Below are 14,735 nucleotides of genomic sequence, written 5' to 3' on the forward strand. Positions count from 1 at the left end.
GCAGAGCACCTTTCCATGGAAAAAAGCCTGATGTTTACAGAGCTCAATAACCAGAGCTGAAATTTACATACGTGAATGAGTTGGGGCAGCGACTCTATCCTATCTTAGTCCTTTCAGTTGGTTCTGTAGGAAGTTTGAATCGAGAGACAGAGTCAGAAAGGAAATAGCTTCTGCTGTGCTCTCTTTAGGAAATCCATAATGCTTTGCCTTTGCCATGAATGATGCATTGTATTCAATGTTTGCTTGTAAAAAAAAGTGTGTGTGTTTTATGTAAAGCTATATATTCAAAAATATGTTAAATTCTAATAAAGCCCACCTTCACTCACCAGATACACTAGGCATCGTTGCACTCCACCACTCCCCAATCTAAAATGGCAAAAACTAGATTTTTGCAGTATACCTGCAATACAAACCCAAACCCCCCCCCCTTTCCCCAGGGCCGCTTTCACATGTAGGTGAGAATGATGTCTCCTCCTCTCTGAAGCCTCTTAGGATATGCATGTCACATATACCAGGATGCTTCAAGTTCCATACAACGACGGAAGGGACAGACATGGCAGCGCATCATCAGGGGGTGGGCTGAAAGATCAATCTATCTCCTGGTATCTCCTTGACTCTCATCAGCAATGCTATACTAAACGGCTGCCCAGTTTATTTCAGCACATTTCTGCGTTCAGCTTTCTGAGTCCTTCCATAACCTTGCCTTCTGTTAGCCCTGATGAAGGGGGATGTTTTTGGCCCCGAAACACATTGGCAGTATTTGTATTCTGGTTGTCATCAGACATTTATTGAAAGACTTTGGACTTCTATCTCCTGATTTGTCACTCTCTTTAGTAGAGGTGCACCGAAATGAAAATTTCAAAACCAACAGTCAGGTCGAAACTGAAAATGTTTTTTATTTGAACTTTTTCAAATATTATTTTATTTTTTTATAAACTTTTAATTTTTTTTTATATTTATTTTTATTATTAAATATTTTTATTTTTTTACTTTTAGGGGCTTCGGGGAAATATTAGGGGTCTAAACAGACCCCTGATATTTCCCTTTTTAAAATAGAAAAAGAGATTGAGGACACAGGGTCCTCTATCGCTTTTTCTGCAGCCCCTGTTATAAATGAACAGGGATCTTCTATGAGTGTTCCCGTTCATTCATAACTTGAGGACATAGTGTGCTTACTATAACCACAATCGTGAATGAACAGGAGGTGATGTAGATCACTTCCCATTCATTCATAATTGAGGATATAGTCAACATACTATGTCCTCCCAATTATTTACAAACATTCAGCGATCATTGAGTGTTTGTTCCACTCTCTATCCTGACAGCTGTCACAGACCGCCCACACATGACTCTGCCGTTCTGTGACAGAAGGCTGGGCGGTGCGGGGAGGAGAGACGCCGTCCGCTCACAGCGCTTTCCTCCCGCAGCGCTCAGCTGCCTGTGACAATTTCTTTCCTCCCCGCTGGGACACAGAGCAGCGCCCAGCGGGGAGGAGAGAGAGAATGGATGCACCGCTGTATCGGCCAGAAAATGGCACTTTCGGCATTATGCCAAAAGTGCAATTTTTGGCCGATTTATAAAGGTGCATCCCTACTCTTTAGGCCTAACAACATGTAGCTTTCTCGATTGGGGTGCCCCCCCCCCCCTTTAAGCAGAGAGGCCCCCCCGGTTTTGTGTTGAGCAATCATCAAGTCAAAGCCAACAAGCTTTAATAGTGATTTTACCGTTTTGCTTGAAAATTTATGTCCAACGCCTCACACTTAGGCCCCATTCACACTGAGTGATTTATCGAGCGATTTTCCATGTAGCTTCTCTAATCCATTTCAATGGAGCTGTTCATATTTCGCCTCTCAATATCACTCAATATCGCTTGTAGCTCGTCGCTGTAGCTTGTCGCTCCTACATGACCCTTTTTTCGAGCGATTTTGCTCCTGATTGCATACAGCCCAATAGGAAAAAGTCGCTCAATATCGCAAGTCGCTCAGTGTGAATGGGGCCTTACCGTTGAACCAGGAAGAGACAGCTGACTCCTGATGATGTCAGATTGCGGCGTGGGATAAGGTAGCAGGACAACACTGGACTTCCTGGTCGGATGAGTTTGTTAATTGTGCATAAGAAAAATGTATACGGGTAAATAAAACATGGAGGGGGGGTGGTGACGTTCCTCTTTAAATTAAAATCTGTGTCTATTTGGTTATACTACAAACCTGGAGACACTCTGGAAATATTAGGTCATCATGCGGCCATTTTAGATACAAGAATGCTTCGCTGTGTCCTATAATTAGGAACAACATTGTATTTGTTTGCAGAATCACAATTTGTTGGCTCTTCTTAGTATTTCCGCAATGAATTTAGAACACGAGTCAATGAAAGCCAATTATTTTGTGTCCTCGCATGACCCAATCTCTGGACGTGCCATTTAATGCCCTAGTCCCTAAATCTAAAGGAAAATGTTCTGCTTGACTCAGTAAATGATTGTCTTCATCATAACAAGCAGCTTTCTATACGATGAGCTGCTATTTTCTAGATAAAGGGAATTGTTCTTAGACATACAATGATTGCTAAAGCCTCTTGTCTCTTGTGATCTAACCCCTAACTACATTAATTTTTTTTAAAGCACTCGGTGTTATTAGCATGTGCCATTTTTTATTACTGGTTTCACCTTTTTTTAATGCTTTGTTGCATCTCATTGCTCCACCCTCTTTCAGCCACTTCCTGTCTACATGCACACACTTCAGCATGGGCTACACATTAATGTTTTGGACCAGCGTTCAGATGATGACAACGGTAGACCATAATCATGTGTGTCATGCAGCTGCTTGTAGTCTCCATTGGGAGCATATGTGACAGGCAGCAGCACAAATAGTAGACCAATGTCACCCAATAACAGGAAGTGCCTTAATAAGGACCTTCCTGACCGTTTCGGAGTGTATTATTATATGAAAGCTGCAACGTATGTAACCCAGCGTTACATATGTGACTAAAACGCTGAGGAGTGTTTTATCACCCTAGACAAAACGTTTTCTTTTGTTTGGTATAGAGCGGAGAAGGGTTAGAGCTTATGGGAGGTTTTTACTGCTGTCTTAGTCCCTATTGGGTAGATGTCAGGACAGGAAGTGATGGGGAAGGGTTAAAACGATCCGGACCGGATCTGGTCTGGAAAATGGTGTGAGCCTGCACGCAGTTCCAGTGCATTCCAGACCAGACAAAAAGAGACATGTAGTATTTTTCTGGTCTGGTCTGGAAAGGACTGCGCTCGTGTGAACCAGAAATAGCATAGGGATACATTAGGATGCATTTTTTGGTCCGGAAACAATCTGGTCTGATCCGGATGTGGTGTGAATGGGCCCACAGATATAAATAAACGCCTGAGAAAAGTGTGGGAAGAAAATGGCTAGAGTTGAGTTTTAGTCTCATCTGATACTTATGTGTGTATTTCAGTGATGGGGCAGAGTGAAGCAAACGTGACAAATGCCATACAGAACAGCCAGCCTGGGGGCCTGACTTTTTTTTTTCTACAGCAGTTCAGTAATACAAATAGGTCTTGTTCTTCCCCCAGCATGTGATTGGACAGTGAAGGAGAAGCAGCAGCTCATCTGTCTGCTTTCTCCTCCTGTCACCTTTTTTCCCGTTACTTATGCTGCTTTTCCCTCTACTAGGGGAGGAGTACTGCTGTACAGGGCATCGCGAGCGGCTGATATCAAGTCACATTCAGGTGCACTAGTTGCTTTTAAAGAACACAATGGGCATTTATCTGCTTGAATTGGACTTCCGCTTTAATTTGTATTGAATGTCATTTCATTTTTGTGTATTTAAAGTGCTGAATTGTCAGTCCATGTTTTAATGCTGTCCTTGTTGTTCTATTGCAGTGTTGAACATACAGGGAAGCATGCTTGCTGAGCACCTTATACAGGATGTCTTATAATGAGAAGAAGGATGCTCCTTTCGCCTACGAGTCCTCGGTTCACAGCGCCAATGTCCTCCTTCGTCTGAACCTTCACCGGGAGCACGGTCTACTTTGCGATGTGACTGTGATAGTGGAAAATCAGAGGTTCCAGGCTCATCGTACTGTCCTCGCAGCTTCCAGTGATTATTTCCTCTCCCGTGTTGTCCAGGCCTACGATGGGGACTTTACTATCACCCTTCCCGAAGAGGTGAGAGGGGGTGGCACTAAACTTACAGCTGTGTCTTGTATTACTGCTAATGCAGAGGCTATCCGTTAGTATTGCAAATAGCGAGGCAAACCTGATGGTACTACAGCATGTAGTTCTGCTAAAGCTATCCCGTAGTCCTGCTACAGATAACCCATAATTCATCTGGTAGCATGTTGAAGTTACAGTACTGATTAGATTGCAGCCCTAATATTAAATGATTTATTTATTTTACTGGTATGCATAAACAATATTCTACTAAAGTGTTTTTTGTTTGGTTTTTTTGCAGGTAACTGTGAAAGGGTTTTTGCCTCTCCTTCAGTTTGCATATACCTCAAAGCTTTATGTCACCAGAGATAACTTTTCAGAAATCAGAAAATGCGCCAAGTTGCTCGAAATCCACGATGTTGAAGAAACCTGTTTTGAATTCCTGAATTTAAAGTTTCAGGACAACAAAGCCAAGCCGGCAGATTACCCCAGAAAGAAATGCTGCAAGTCTTTCTGCCCGAAGGCAGCTGGGCAACAGAGCGAGTCGGGAAGAGTGCAGGTTCACGAGGTGGAAGAGCTGTGGAGAGGGGAATTTACCCAGAACCTGAAATGTCCAGCAGAGATCGAAAATATTTCCCCATCTCCCGAGAGCCCTAAGCAGCCCTGCGAATCGCTTTGCCTAGACAGAGACAGTGCTTCCGGATTCTCACTTTGCCCAAAGTACAGAAAGTTTCAGAAAGCTTGTAAAAATGGCCGGGTTCGGTCTGTCAGTACGTGTTCCAGCAATCAGGATGCTCAGAGTCTATCTCCAGCGACCTCAGTTGATGCTTCTGAACCAGTCAGTCAGCCAAAACCTCAGGTGGAGGATATTCATGCAACCAAGCCTGACGTGGAAGTAAATACAGTACCATCACAGGGCCCCGGCAATACTTATCAAAACCTTACCTGCGTTGATAACAAAGTAGTCATGACTGCTGCATACCCACCTTGTTTTCCTTTGGGACCTCAAGACTTCAGCTCAGTGCCTTTCAGTGCATATCAACCATACAGGAGCTTAATAAACTACTCAGACACCCCCAATGACTCCAGCACAGCGGGTTTGCCAGAAGGGAGCAACAGTCGTCAGAGCAACCTACAGGCAGCTGAATCTCCAACCTCAGAGCTAGTAGCGGAGACTCCACTTTGTGCTGCTGGAAGCCTTCCACTAATAAGGGAGCGGAGCAATGTGGAAAGAGAGGTTGCTGAACATCTTGCCAAAGGTTTTTGGCCTGATGTATACCCTGCTGAATTTCCATGCAAGCAAGAGTTGGAGATGTTGACCAGCAAGGAACCGCAGTTGGAGAACAACAACATGGAGAAAAGGACTGAATGTCCATGGCTGGGCATCTCCATATCCAACGAGGTCCAGGAACGGACTTTTACTACACTTAACCCAGTATCCTGCCCCTTCATCAGCAATCTCACTAATGATGCATGTGCCAACAGTCCACAGCTAAGCAGTGAGGATGGTGCTTCGAGTAAGACCCAGGAGACATGCCCGTACTCTTGTCCTATCAACTTGGATGAGGATTCGGATAGTGATAGCGAGGAAGATAGCGTTGAATCTTTATCTGCGAAAGAGCAAGAATGTGAGGTAAAATCTGATCCCACTCCTTTCATAGCTTGAAAATGAACTTTGAATAGTGTCTGATTTATAGGAAGCTTGCAGGGGTGAAGCGCTCCTGTATTTTCAGGCTGTAAGACTCAAATTGAATTGTTCGGCAAGGCCGTGCAAACAGTCATCAGAATAAGTAGTGTAATAACCGTCAAGCAGGTTCCAGTTTTTTGTAGCCATGAGAAATTATATAATTGAGTGCTATTGATTTATTCCCTCTGCACTTTAGCTTTAGGCTGAGATTGTCCAACTGAATTAGACATACTTAGCTCATCACTCCATATTTCAATGTTTTCGCTGCCCTCAATCATCTCGGTTAAGAATGGAGATCTCAGTCACGTGTAGTCCATCATTGCAGTGGAAATTGGTGTGCAAAGAATTAGATGTTCTTGGACTAGCAAAGTACTGTGAAGCTCCATGTGTGAATTACAGCTACATACATAACGAAGGATGAATATACACAAACTTGTGCACATTTGAAGGTATCCATACATGCAGCTTACTGAACTGGGAAATTGCAGGTCAGCACAGGGTAAACCCCACATTGAATGCTTTTTTTAAGTAGCGCTGTGGAGTAGCACTGAAGCTACCACTGCATGGAGTTACGTGACTTATCCCAGAATAGGATAGTCCAGCCATGAAGACCTTGCAAATGTGTTACCATGGCTGGACCATGAAAAATGGCAGTCTGCTCAGAGCGCGAATTTTACACACATTTCAAGTGTGGAGGATAGCCTCAGTCTTTCTGTGTTTTGTTTGAAAGCAGACATCCTCTTAAACCTGGGGCTGAGTGCAGACCTTGAGTAAGAGGTTGGTGCTTGAAGTGACAACACGGATGGCGCCGTGTCAGATACCGTCCATAATAGAAGTCACCAGCACTCGATGATATGTGCAAGAACTAAAGCACTTTTTATTAAATTGTCACATGCGTCAAACGGCCAACGTTTCGGGGCCACGCAAGGTCCCTTCTTCTGGGCGACATAGGGTCACTATGTCGCCCAGAAGAAGAGGTCGCACGCTGCCCATACACCTGCGGATTATCGTACAATCGCGGGATCACCTGCGATTATCGTACGATAATCGGCAGGTGTATGGGCACCTTAAGACACACATTTCTTTCTGTAACATTCAGTCTTCATGCTGCTTTATTTACCCAAATGTTTCTATTCACATTGATGACGAATCTGTTGTTAAAACAGGAAGTAATAGGAAATCTCTACAACAGGGGAACAAGTGGAGAATGGTTTGAGAGTTTTACAATGTTTATATTGTGTTCCATGCATTTATGTTCCAAAGAAAAAAAGTGCACCACCCCACCTCTATTCATGTATGAAAGTCAAAGGGACAGGAAAGGAGGGGACATCTCCCCAATGGTCGTCACAGAACTTTTAAAGCCCATTTCCAGCTTTACATGACCTAGCCACTGCCCTCTCCATTTTATTTAAATGAAAGAATACGTATCTTTTTTTTTTTCCAAGGGTTTTCTAGCCGGTTATATAATTACATGGGCCCTTTACGATTAGGTGGCCGAGCGTTACTCGTGCACTTAATGGCACTCGTGAAATGACTTGTAGTATAGTGAGCCTGGACTCCCAGGAAGTGAGTTGAATGACGCTGGTCACCATTTAACCCAGAAGAGCTGAGCCATCTAGTGGAGAACACCTTTTGTGGAGGACAGCACCCGACCGAAGGGGTAAGTATTGCAGTGAAAGCGACTTGAAAGCCGGGCTGTTTGTTTTCCAATTTTTTTCATTAGCATCTGAAGGCTCGTATTTACCATCCCAGCAAACATTGTTTCATCCTACATACTGGACTTCTTTTACAGAAGACACTGCCATTCAATGCCCAGAAGATCATTTCCCTCTCGCGCTATGACTTCCAATCCTTGGTGAAAACGCACACCCTCACATCGGACCAGTTGGACTGTATCCACGATATACGCCGAAGGAGCAAGAACAGGATTGCTGCTCAGCGCTGCCGGAAGAGAAAAATGGACTGTATCCAGAACCTGGAGAGTGAGATCATGAAGCTGGTAGGTTGCTGCTGGTTTGTGGCATATTGATCACATTTGCTATGATGTCTTGCAATCCCATTACAACAGACTAGGAGAAGGTGGCCCAGAACTCTGAGCCAATCATGGATCTATCACTTTGCTCAGTGATGTCAAACACTGTGAACATTCTTACAGGAGTGGGAGCCTGGGAATGAAAATCAGTGTGCTGCTGCTCCTGCATTGTTCAATAAACAGGCTTCAAGTAAAAAAGGGAGTAAGGAAGCAGAACTTCTATAGCCGATTTTTTCCTGTAGTCACCCATCAGATAAGCAAGTACCTTTTTGAAAATTTTGTGAGGAAGGCTGTTGAGCTGTGCACATAAATTGTGCTTACAGATATAACGCGTACAGCAACTTCCGCAGGGTGTTGTGTGTGTGTGTGTGTGAGAGCTAAGGCGGGGGGGCTGACAGTGTGTGCCCGTCCCGTTCTCTCTGCTGCAGCCTCACAGACTGCCAGCGGTTTCTCCCTACAGTCTGTAATCGGCTGCAGCGATCTGCGTCAGTGGGGACAGGCAGCCGATTACAGACTGTAAGGAGAAACCTCCGACAGTCTGTGAGCTTCCTCCCCGTGCCGTCTACTCACCCCCCCCCCGCGGCGTCCGCGTGATCGTTCTCCATTCCAGCAGCTGCCCGCAATAGCCAACCCGTTATTGGCTCTTTTAAATTGCAGTAGCCAATAACAGGCTGGCTATTGCACTCGCCCACTGCCTGCTGTCAATCAACAGAGGTGGACCTGATGCAGAACAAAACAACTCCATCTTATGGAGCGAAAAATGTCTTCAAAACCCAGTGTTTTGCTGTTCCATTCAGTGCTCAGATATACACAGGTTTGCTAAACTGGTAACCTGACTTTTCTCTGTGGCAGTCGAGCAGTAAATCATGTTCACCTGTCTGTACCTAGTCTTTGATTCTGACTACTTTCTAAGTCTGTGAGGTGTTTCGCTTTAAGATGTTATGGTAACAAGTGTTTACATTGCCTGTAGCTACTGTCCAGGTTCCAGCTTTCATTTTCCAGTATAGGTTGGAATTGCATGAAGAATATGTCTGGATGATTTGGGCGGTGCTGGCGGTTTCCTCCCTGTCAGTCCTGACACCTAATAAATCAGATCAGATTTTATCAAGTGTCATTTAAAAGAGAAAGCTGATACTTAAAGGAGAACTATGGGGTCAGTGCTTTTCCCCATAGTTCTCCTGAGGGTAATGGGAGGACACAAACTAGCGTCCTCCCGTCACCAAAGCTCAGTATACCAGGAGCTAAAGCTCGCGGTATACTGAGACGACGCAGCCGGAATGGATCCCGACAATACTGTCTGGATCCACCCAGCTGCGTGAGTGACAGCTGGCTCTGCCTATCTAGAGGCAGAGCCAGCTGTACCCTCCCCCGTCCGTTCCGCCAGTCAGCGCTGGAGGATCGGGGAGGGTGGGAATCCCTGCAGGGAGACGTGAGTGACAGTCACGGCTCTCTGCACGGATAGATCGAGAAGTGGGCGAGCGATGGTATGTGTTCGCTCACTTCCCCATCTACTGAGCCAACCTGTGACAGTTTCATTGTCACAGGTCGGCTCAGATTATGAGGCTGAGTGAAAATCACTCACCTCATAGTTCTCCTTTAATGCTAATACAGTCAGATCAAAGTAGAATTCTTATTTCTGCCATCCAACTTCCTCGTCATACCATGTGACTGAGTCTACAATGAGTAACACGCCGTGGAGTCATTGAATGTACAGTCTCTGCCGATGACTCAGTGCCTGTAGACATTCCAGTGGGAGGCGACGCGTGGAAGCTGCATTTATACACCAACACGCTTCATTGTATTTACACAGGTTTGTAATCAATAGTATTCAGTTGTGAAAGGTTAGAATTGAGTAAGAAATGACAGAACAACTTATGTTCTATGGTCACTTTGAGGCGTCCTTGTGGCCTTGCCATGTTTTTAAACGTTTTGCTTGTCAGTTTCATTTTCAACTTGTATGCATTTACATTACAGCAGGGCTGGATATATCCCAGGAGCCAGGTCGCTGGTGCTCCTTAAAAATCACAGTCGGCGCCTTTTCAGGTTTTCTCTAGTTGTTGTCAAGGGTACTGGCTCCTAAAATAAAATCCTGTCTATAGTGGGATGAAAAAATGTTGCAAGGGGGCTTTACTATTAGCATTGTCACTGCCCATTGCTTTCTGGATTGAGAGCACTGCCTCTGTTGCTGAAACCCTCCCACAAGGATTTGCCGTTTCTGGGAACGGGGATCATGTGAGACCCATATGAAGGAGGATTTGGCTCACTACGTTTACTTTGTGAGGCTTGCTCATCACATAGTGACTGGATTTAGGACTTGTTTAGACTGACATACAGGAGCCTTTAGTTGTGCTTTAAGTATTTTGTGTGGCCCCTTGGTGATGTGAAGGGTCCAAAAAATACTTTGAAAATTGCTTTAGCATGTTAAAGATTTACATCTATATTTACACATTCAAAGGAGCACTAATGAGAGTTTCTCTGTGGATTACCTGGCAGATAGTTTTGCAGTCAGGCCTAAGGTATGACATGACAGCGGGGCATTTTTTTTATGCTAAGTGGTGAGTTATGTTCAACATAGCATGCTGGAATGCATGGCAATTTTTTGGGGAAATGTCCCTAAAGGTGAACTAACCCTATAAATAAAATCTAAATCCGTAGCAACAAATAATGACCGACGCATGGTAAATTAATTTCAGGTAAATGTCACAACATTACCAATAAAATGCATAGGTGTTTTCTTTTATTGTGTATCTTGGTAAGAGAGCAGGGACTGGGACAGGGTATGAGCGATGTTGGGTAACTGTATATATGTTGCTATAGCTGTAGAAGGGAGTTCAGGAAAAACCTGGAATGCAGAGGGTTAATGAACACTGAGCCGTGCAGAGTGGAATACGTGTGGAAATGAGCAGATGTATTACATTGACGTAGGCTGCGTGTCCGTGTTTACAGCTGATAACGAAGCTGTGTGTGACACAGCATGACTGGTAGGATAGCGGAGGTGTGGACACAGTGGAAGTTCTGAGAAGGAAAACTCTTAACAGTTTATTTTCTTGTATTGTGTCATGCAGATGTACAGCAGGTGTCCTGAAAAGCATTCACATTGGTTCACATTGCTCTACAATGCCCTAGAAACTGTCAAATTGTGGTACTCTAATGCCCAACTACCGACCAGATCCAGAGCTCTGCTGTTCATAGCTTTGCTTTCTCCCATTGGTCAGTGAGGTTGTCCATCACACGAATGGGCCATTAGTGAGGTACGCAAGGTGCAGGTCCCACCACAAAAGCTGGCTCTATTTGCATACTATACTGTTTATTTATTAAAGGTATTCATATAGCGCTGACCTTTTAGGAAACCCCTTGCATACTGTCCATTCACAGTAGGGGTCGACTGAAATAATTTTTCCAGGCCGATAGCCGATGTCAGGTGCCGATATTCTGTTTACATCCGGCTGTGGAATCTTGCGCCAGCAGATGAACACATAGCTTGGGGATTTATCTGTCAGCAGCAAGATTCTGCAGCCGGCAGTTGAATGTTAAAGGAGAACTATGAGGTGAGTGCTTTTCACTTACCTCATAGTTCTAGCCGACCTGTGACAATGAGACTGTCACAAGTCGGCTCAGTAGATCGGGAGGTGAGCGAACACATACCGGGTTCGCTCGCCTGTCGATCCTGTCACGGCTCTCTGCCGTGACAGGGGGAGGGGCTAGATTCCCCTCTCCCCGCTCCGATCTGCCAGCGCTGACTGGCGGAACGGACGGGGGAGGGGGCGGGTACAGCTGGTTCTGCCTCTAGATAGGCAGAGCCAGCTGTCACTCACGCAGCTGGGCGGATCCCGTCATCTACGTCGGGATCCGCTCCGGCTGCCGCGTCTTAGTATACCGCGAGCTGCAGCTTGCGGTATACTGAGCTTAGGGTAATGGGAGGACGCTAGTTTGTGTCCTCCCGTTACCCTAAGGAGAACTATGGGGAAAAACACTGACCCCATAGTTCTCCTTTAACAGAAGGCAGTGGGCGGGAGCAATTGCCAGTCTGCTATTGGCTATTTCAAATTGCAGGCTGTCTATTGCACCCACCCACTGCCTGCTGCTATTGCACCCACCCACTGTCTGCTGTCAAACAGCAGAGGAGCAGACCTGAGAGAGGCTTTCTTTATCGGGTCCGCTCCTCTGCTGATTGACAGAAGGCAGTGGGCGGGAGCACTTGCCTTCCTGCTATTGGCTATTTCAAATTGCAATAGCAGGCTGGCTATTGCTCCAGCTCACTGCCTGCTGTTTGAGCAGCCGGCATCTGAATTTAATCTAGACCCAAAAAAGATGAATGGGGCTGTGGGGGGTCACGGGGGGAGACGCACTAGAAGCACTGGATGTGGGGGCACACTGGAAAGTTGGGGGAGGAGGTAAACTGGAGGCACTGGATGTGCAGGGGGACACTGGAGGTACTGGTTGCTGCTGCAGCAGCAGGGTGCCTGCCGGCAGAGTCTCCCCTTCACTTGTCGACACTTATGAGTAAATTTAAAGGAGAACTATGAGGTGAGTGCTTTTCACTCACCTCATAGTTCTAGCCAACCTGTGACATTGAGACTGTCACAGGTCGGCTCAGTAGATCAGGAGGTGAGCGAACACATACCAGCGTTCGCTCACCTCTCGATCCTGTCATGGCTCTCTGCCGTGACAGGGGAGGGGCTGGATTCCCCCATCCACGCTCCGATTAGCCAGCTCTGACTGGAGGAACGGACGGGGGAAGGGGCGGGTACAGCTAGCTCAGCCTCTAGATAGGCAGAGCCAGCTGTCACTCACGCAGCTGGGCGGATCCCGTCATCTACGTCGGGATCCGCTCCGGCTGCCGCGTCTCAGTATACCGCGAGCTGCAGCTTGCGGTATACTGAGCTAAGGGTGACGGGAGGACGCTAGTTTGTCCTCCCGTTACCCTAAGGAGAACTATGGGGAAAAGCCTTAACCCCATAGTTCAGCTTTAAGAGAACTATGGCCCAAACGTTTTTGGTGTTGGTTCTCTTTAGGGTCACAGGAGGACATTTACTAAAAACTCAGCATATAGCCCGCCCCTTCCGCGTCTGTTACTCCAGTCAGCGCTGGAGGAACATAACGGAGAGGGGGCAATCCCTGTGGGAGCAGTGATTGACAATCACCACTCTCTGTAGGGAGAAGATCTGGAACTGAGTGATCAGCGGTATGTGATCACCCAGTTCTCTATCTATAGAGCAGACATGTGGCATGGAAGCTGTAATTATGGGGATGAGTGTATTTCACTCTCCCCATGATTCTCCTCTAAGACCGATACCAATTATTGACAAATGTGTTAATATATCGGCCATAATGATCGGTAGATCCAATAGACGGTCGTCTCCTACTTCGCATCAGTCCCTGCCCTTAGCGGAGCTTACAATCTAAGTTCCTATCTTGTATGTACACAGACGAGAGACAATAACCTACCAGTAGGTCTTTGGAGTGTGGAAGGAAACCAACTCGAGCACTGGGAGAACTTGCAAACGCCATGCAGATAGTGTCCTGGTTGGGATTGGAACCGATGACCCCAGTGCTGAAAAGCTTGACTGGCATGAAGGCACCAAGTGGTTGCAGCCTAGTATATTTTCTGGTCTTACTGTAGGCTTACTTTTAAATTGCAGCCTAGCTGAAAGGCAAGATATTGTAACCTGTACTGAGGCCTGAATACATTTTGAATGTTGGACCTGGGACAAATATGCAGTTAGGCAGAAACCCTGATCTGCAGTCTTGTTTTGGGCCAGTGCCTCAAAAAGCAATATAGCCTTCAGATCACCTAAATAGTCATGTTAATAACATTTTCAAAATATTCAGCAATGACAGACTACATACTTGAAGTCTGCTTTTATAACAAACCTGTTGCCGTCTTTACCCATTGTAAAGTTGCCCCAGGGTCCTTAGAGTAGGCCGCCAGGAGCCTCTAGGCATTCACACTTGGAATTTCCAGAACCTTTTGTAGCTTTATTATGCATATTGTTGGCCAATAAGAAAAGGAAGGGCTATTTGCATAATGGTTAATCTCCCATGATGCAGTGGGGCTGTGCTCTGCTCCATACAGTGGGCTCTGCTCCAATTCAATGTGCTGTGTGGGTTGCAACAAACACAAAAAACATATTTCTTTGCAGTAAAGTTTTTATAGTTTGACAGCTACTAACAGATGTTGAAGGCCTGATGGTAATTAAATGTACCCAAAATAGTCATGATGCCTTAAAATATCACAAAGAGTAGGTCAAGTTTGTTCCCGGCAGAGTTTGGTAGCTTTTAAATAGAAAAATAACATAATTTGAGCAAGCATCCCCAAGCATTTGCATACAACTGTAATGTGTAAGTCATGTGTTTTTGTTTTTTTTCACCCCCCCAGGAAAACGAGAAGGAACATTTGCTCAAGGAGAGGGACCAAATTTTATCCACATTGGGAGAAACCAAAAAAAACCTCACCGGACTCTGCCAGAAAGTTTGCCACGAGGCTGCCCTGAGCCGCGAGCAGATCCACATCCTGGCAAAGTATTCCAGCTCCGAGTGCCCGCTGTCCTTCCTGGTGCCAGAAAAAGGCAAGATGTTCCTTCAGTGTGAAGCCATATTGCAGGAGTTCGCTGGAGGGTTACTAGACACTGGAGAGGCTTCGCGACGCCAGGCAGACGAGGGTAACAGTGTTTTGCATAATGCTGCTCACATGACAGCCAGACCACATGTAACAGTGTCACCGAGGCAGTCCGGCACGACAGGGGCCATCGCTGATTTTTGCCAACAGATGTCTGCTAAATGCACTACTGATGAACAAAACTAACCCTGACCCTGAAAGGGACAGTTCTTTATTTAAAAGAAAGCAATATTTTATTTTTGTATCTTCTTTAACAGG

The 14,735-nt window shown here is 45.7% G+C and overlaps 1 protein-coding gene across 1 annotated transcript; it reads left to right on the plus strand.

The window, feature by feature from the left end:
* Window positions 1-3,874: 3,874 nt before the first annotated feature.
* On the plus strand, window positions 3,875-14,735 carry BACH1 (BTB domain and CNC homolog 1). The gene is made up of 4 exons (XM_018555364.1): window positions 3,875-4,154; window positions 4,441-5,772; window positions 7,619-7,825; window positions 14,238-14,735. Exons 1-4 carry the CDS (start codon window positions 3,915-3,917, stop codon window positions 14,661-14,663), a joined length of 2,205 nt encoding a protein of 734 aa, XP_018410866.1. The 5' UTR covers window positions 3,875-3,914; the 3' UTR covers window positions 14,664-14,735.

This window comes from Nanorana parkeri, unplaced genomic scaffold, assembly GCF_000935625.1.
Source record: "Nanorana parkeri isolate BGI_ZX_2015 unplaced genomic scaffold, ASM93562v1 scaffold194, whole genome shotgun sequence".
Lineage (NCBI taxonomy): Eukaryota > Metazoa > Chordata > Amphibia > Anura > Dicroglossidae > Nanorana > Nanorana parkeri.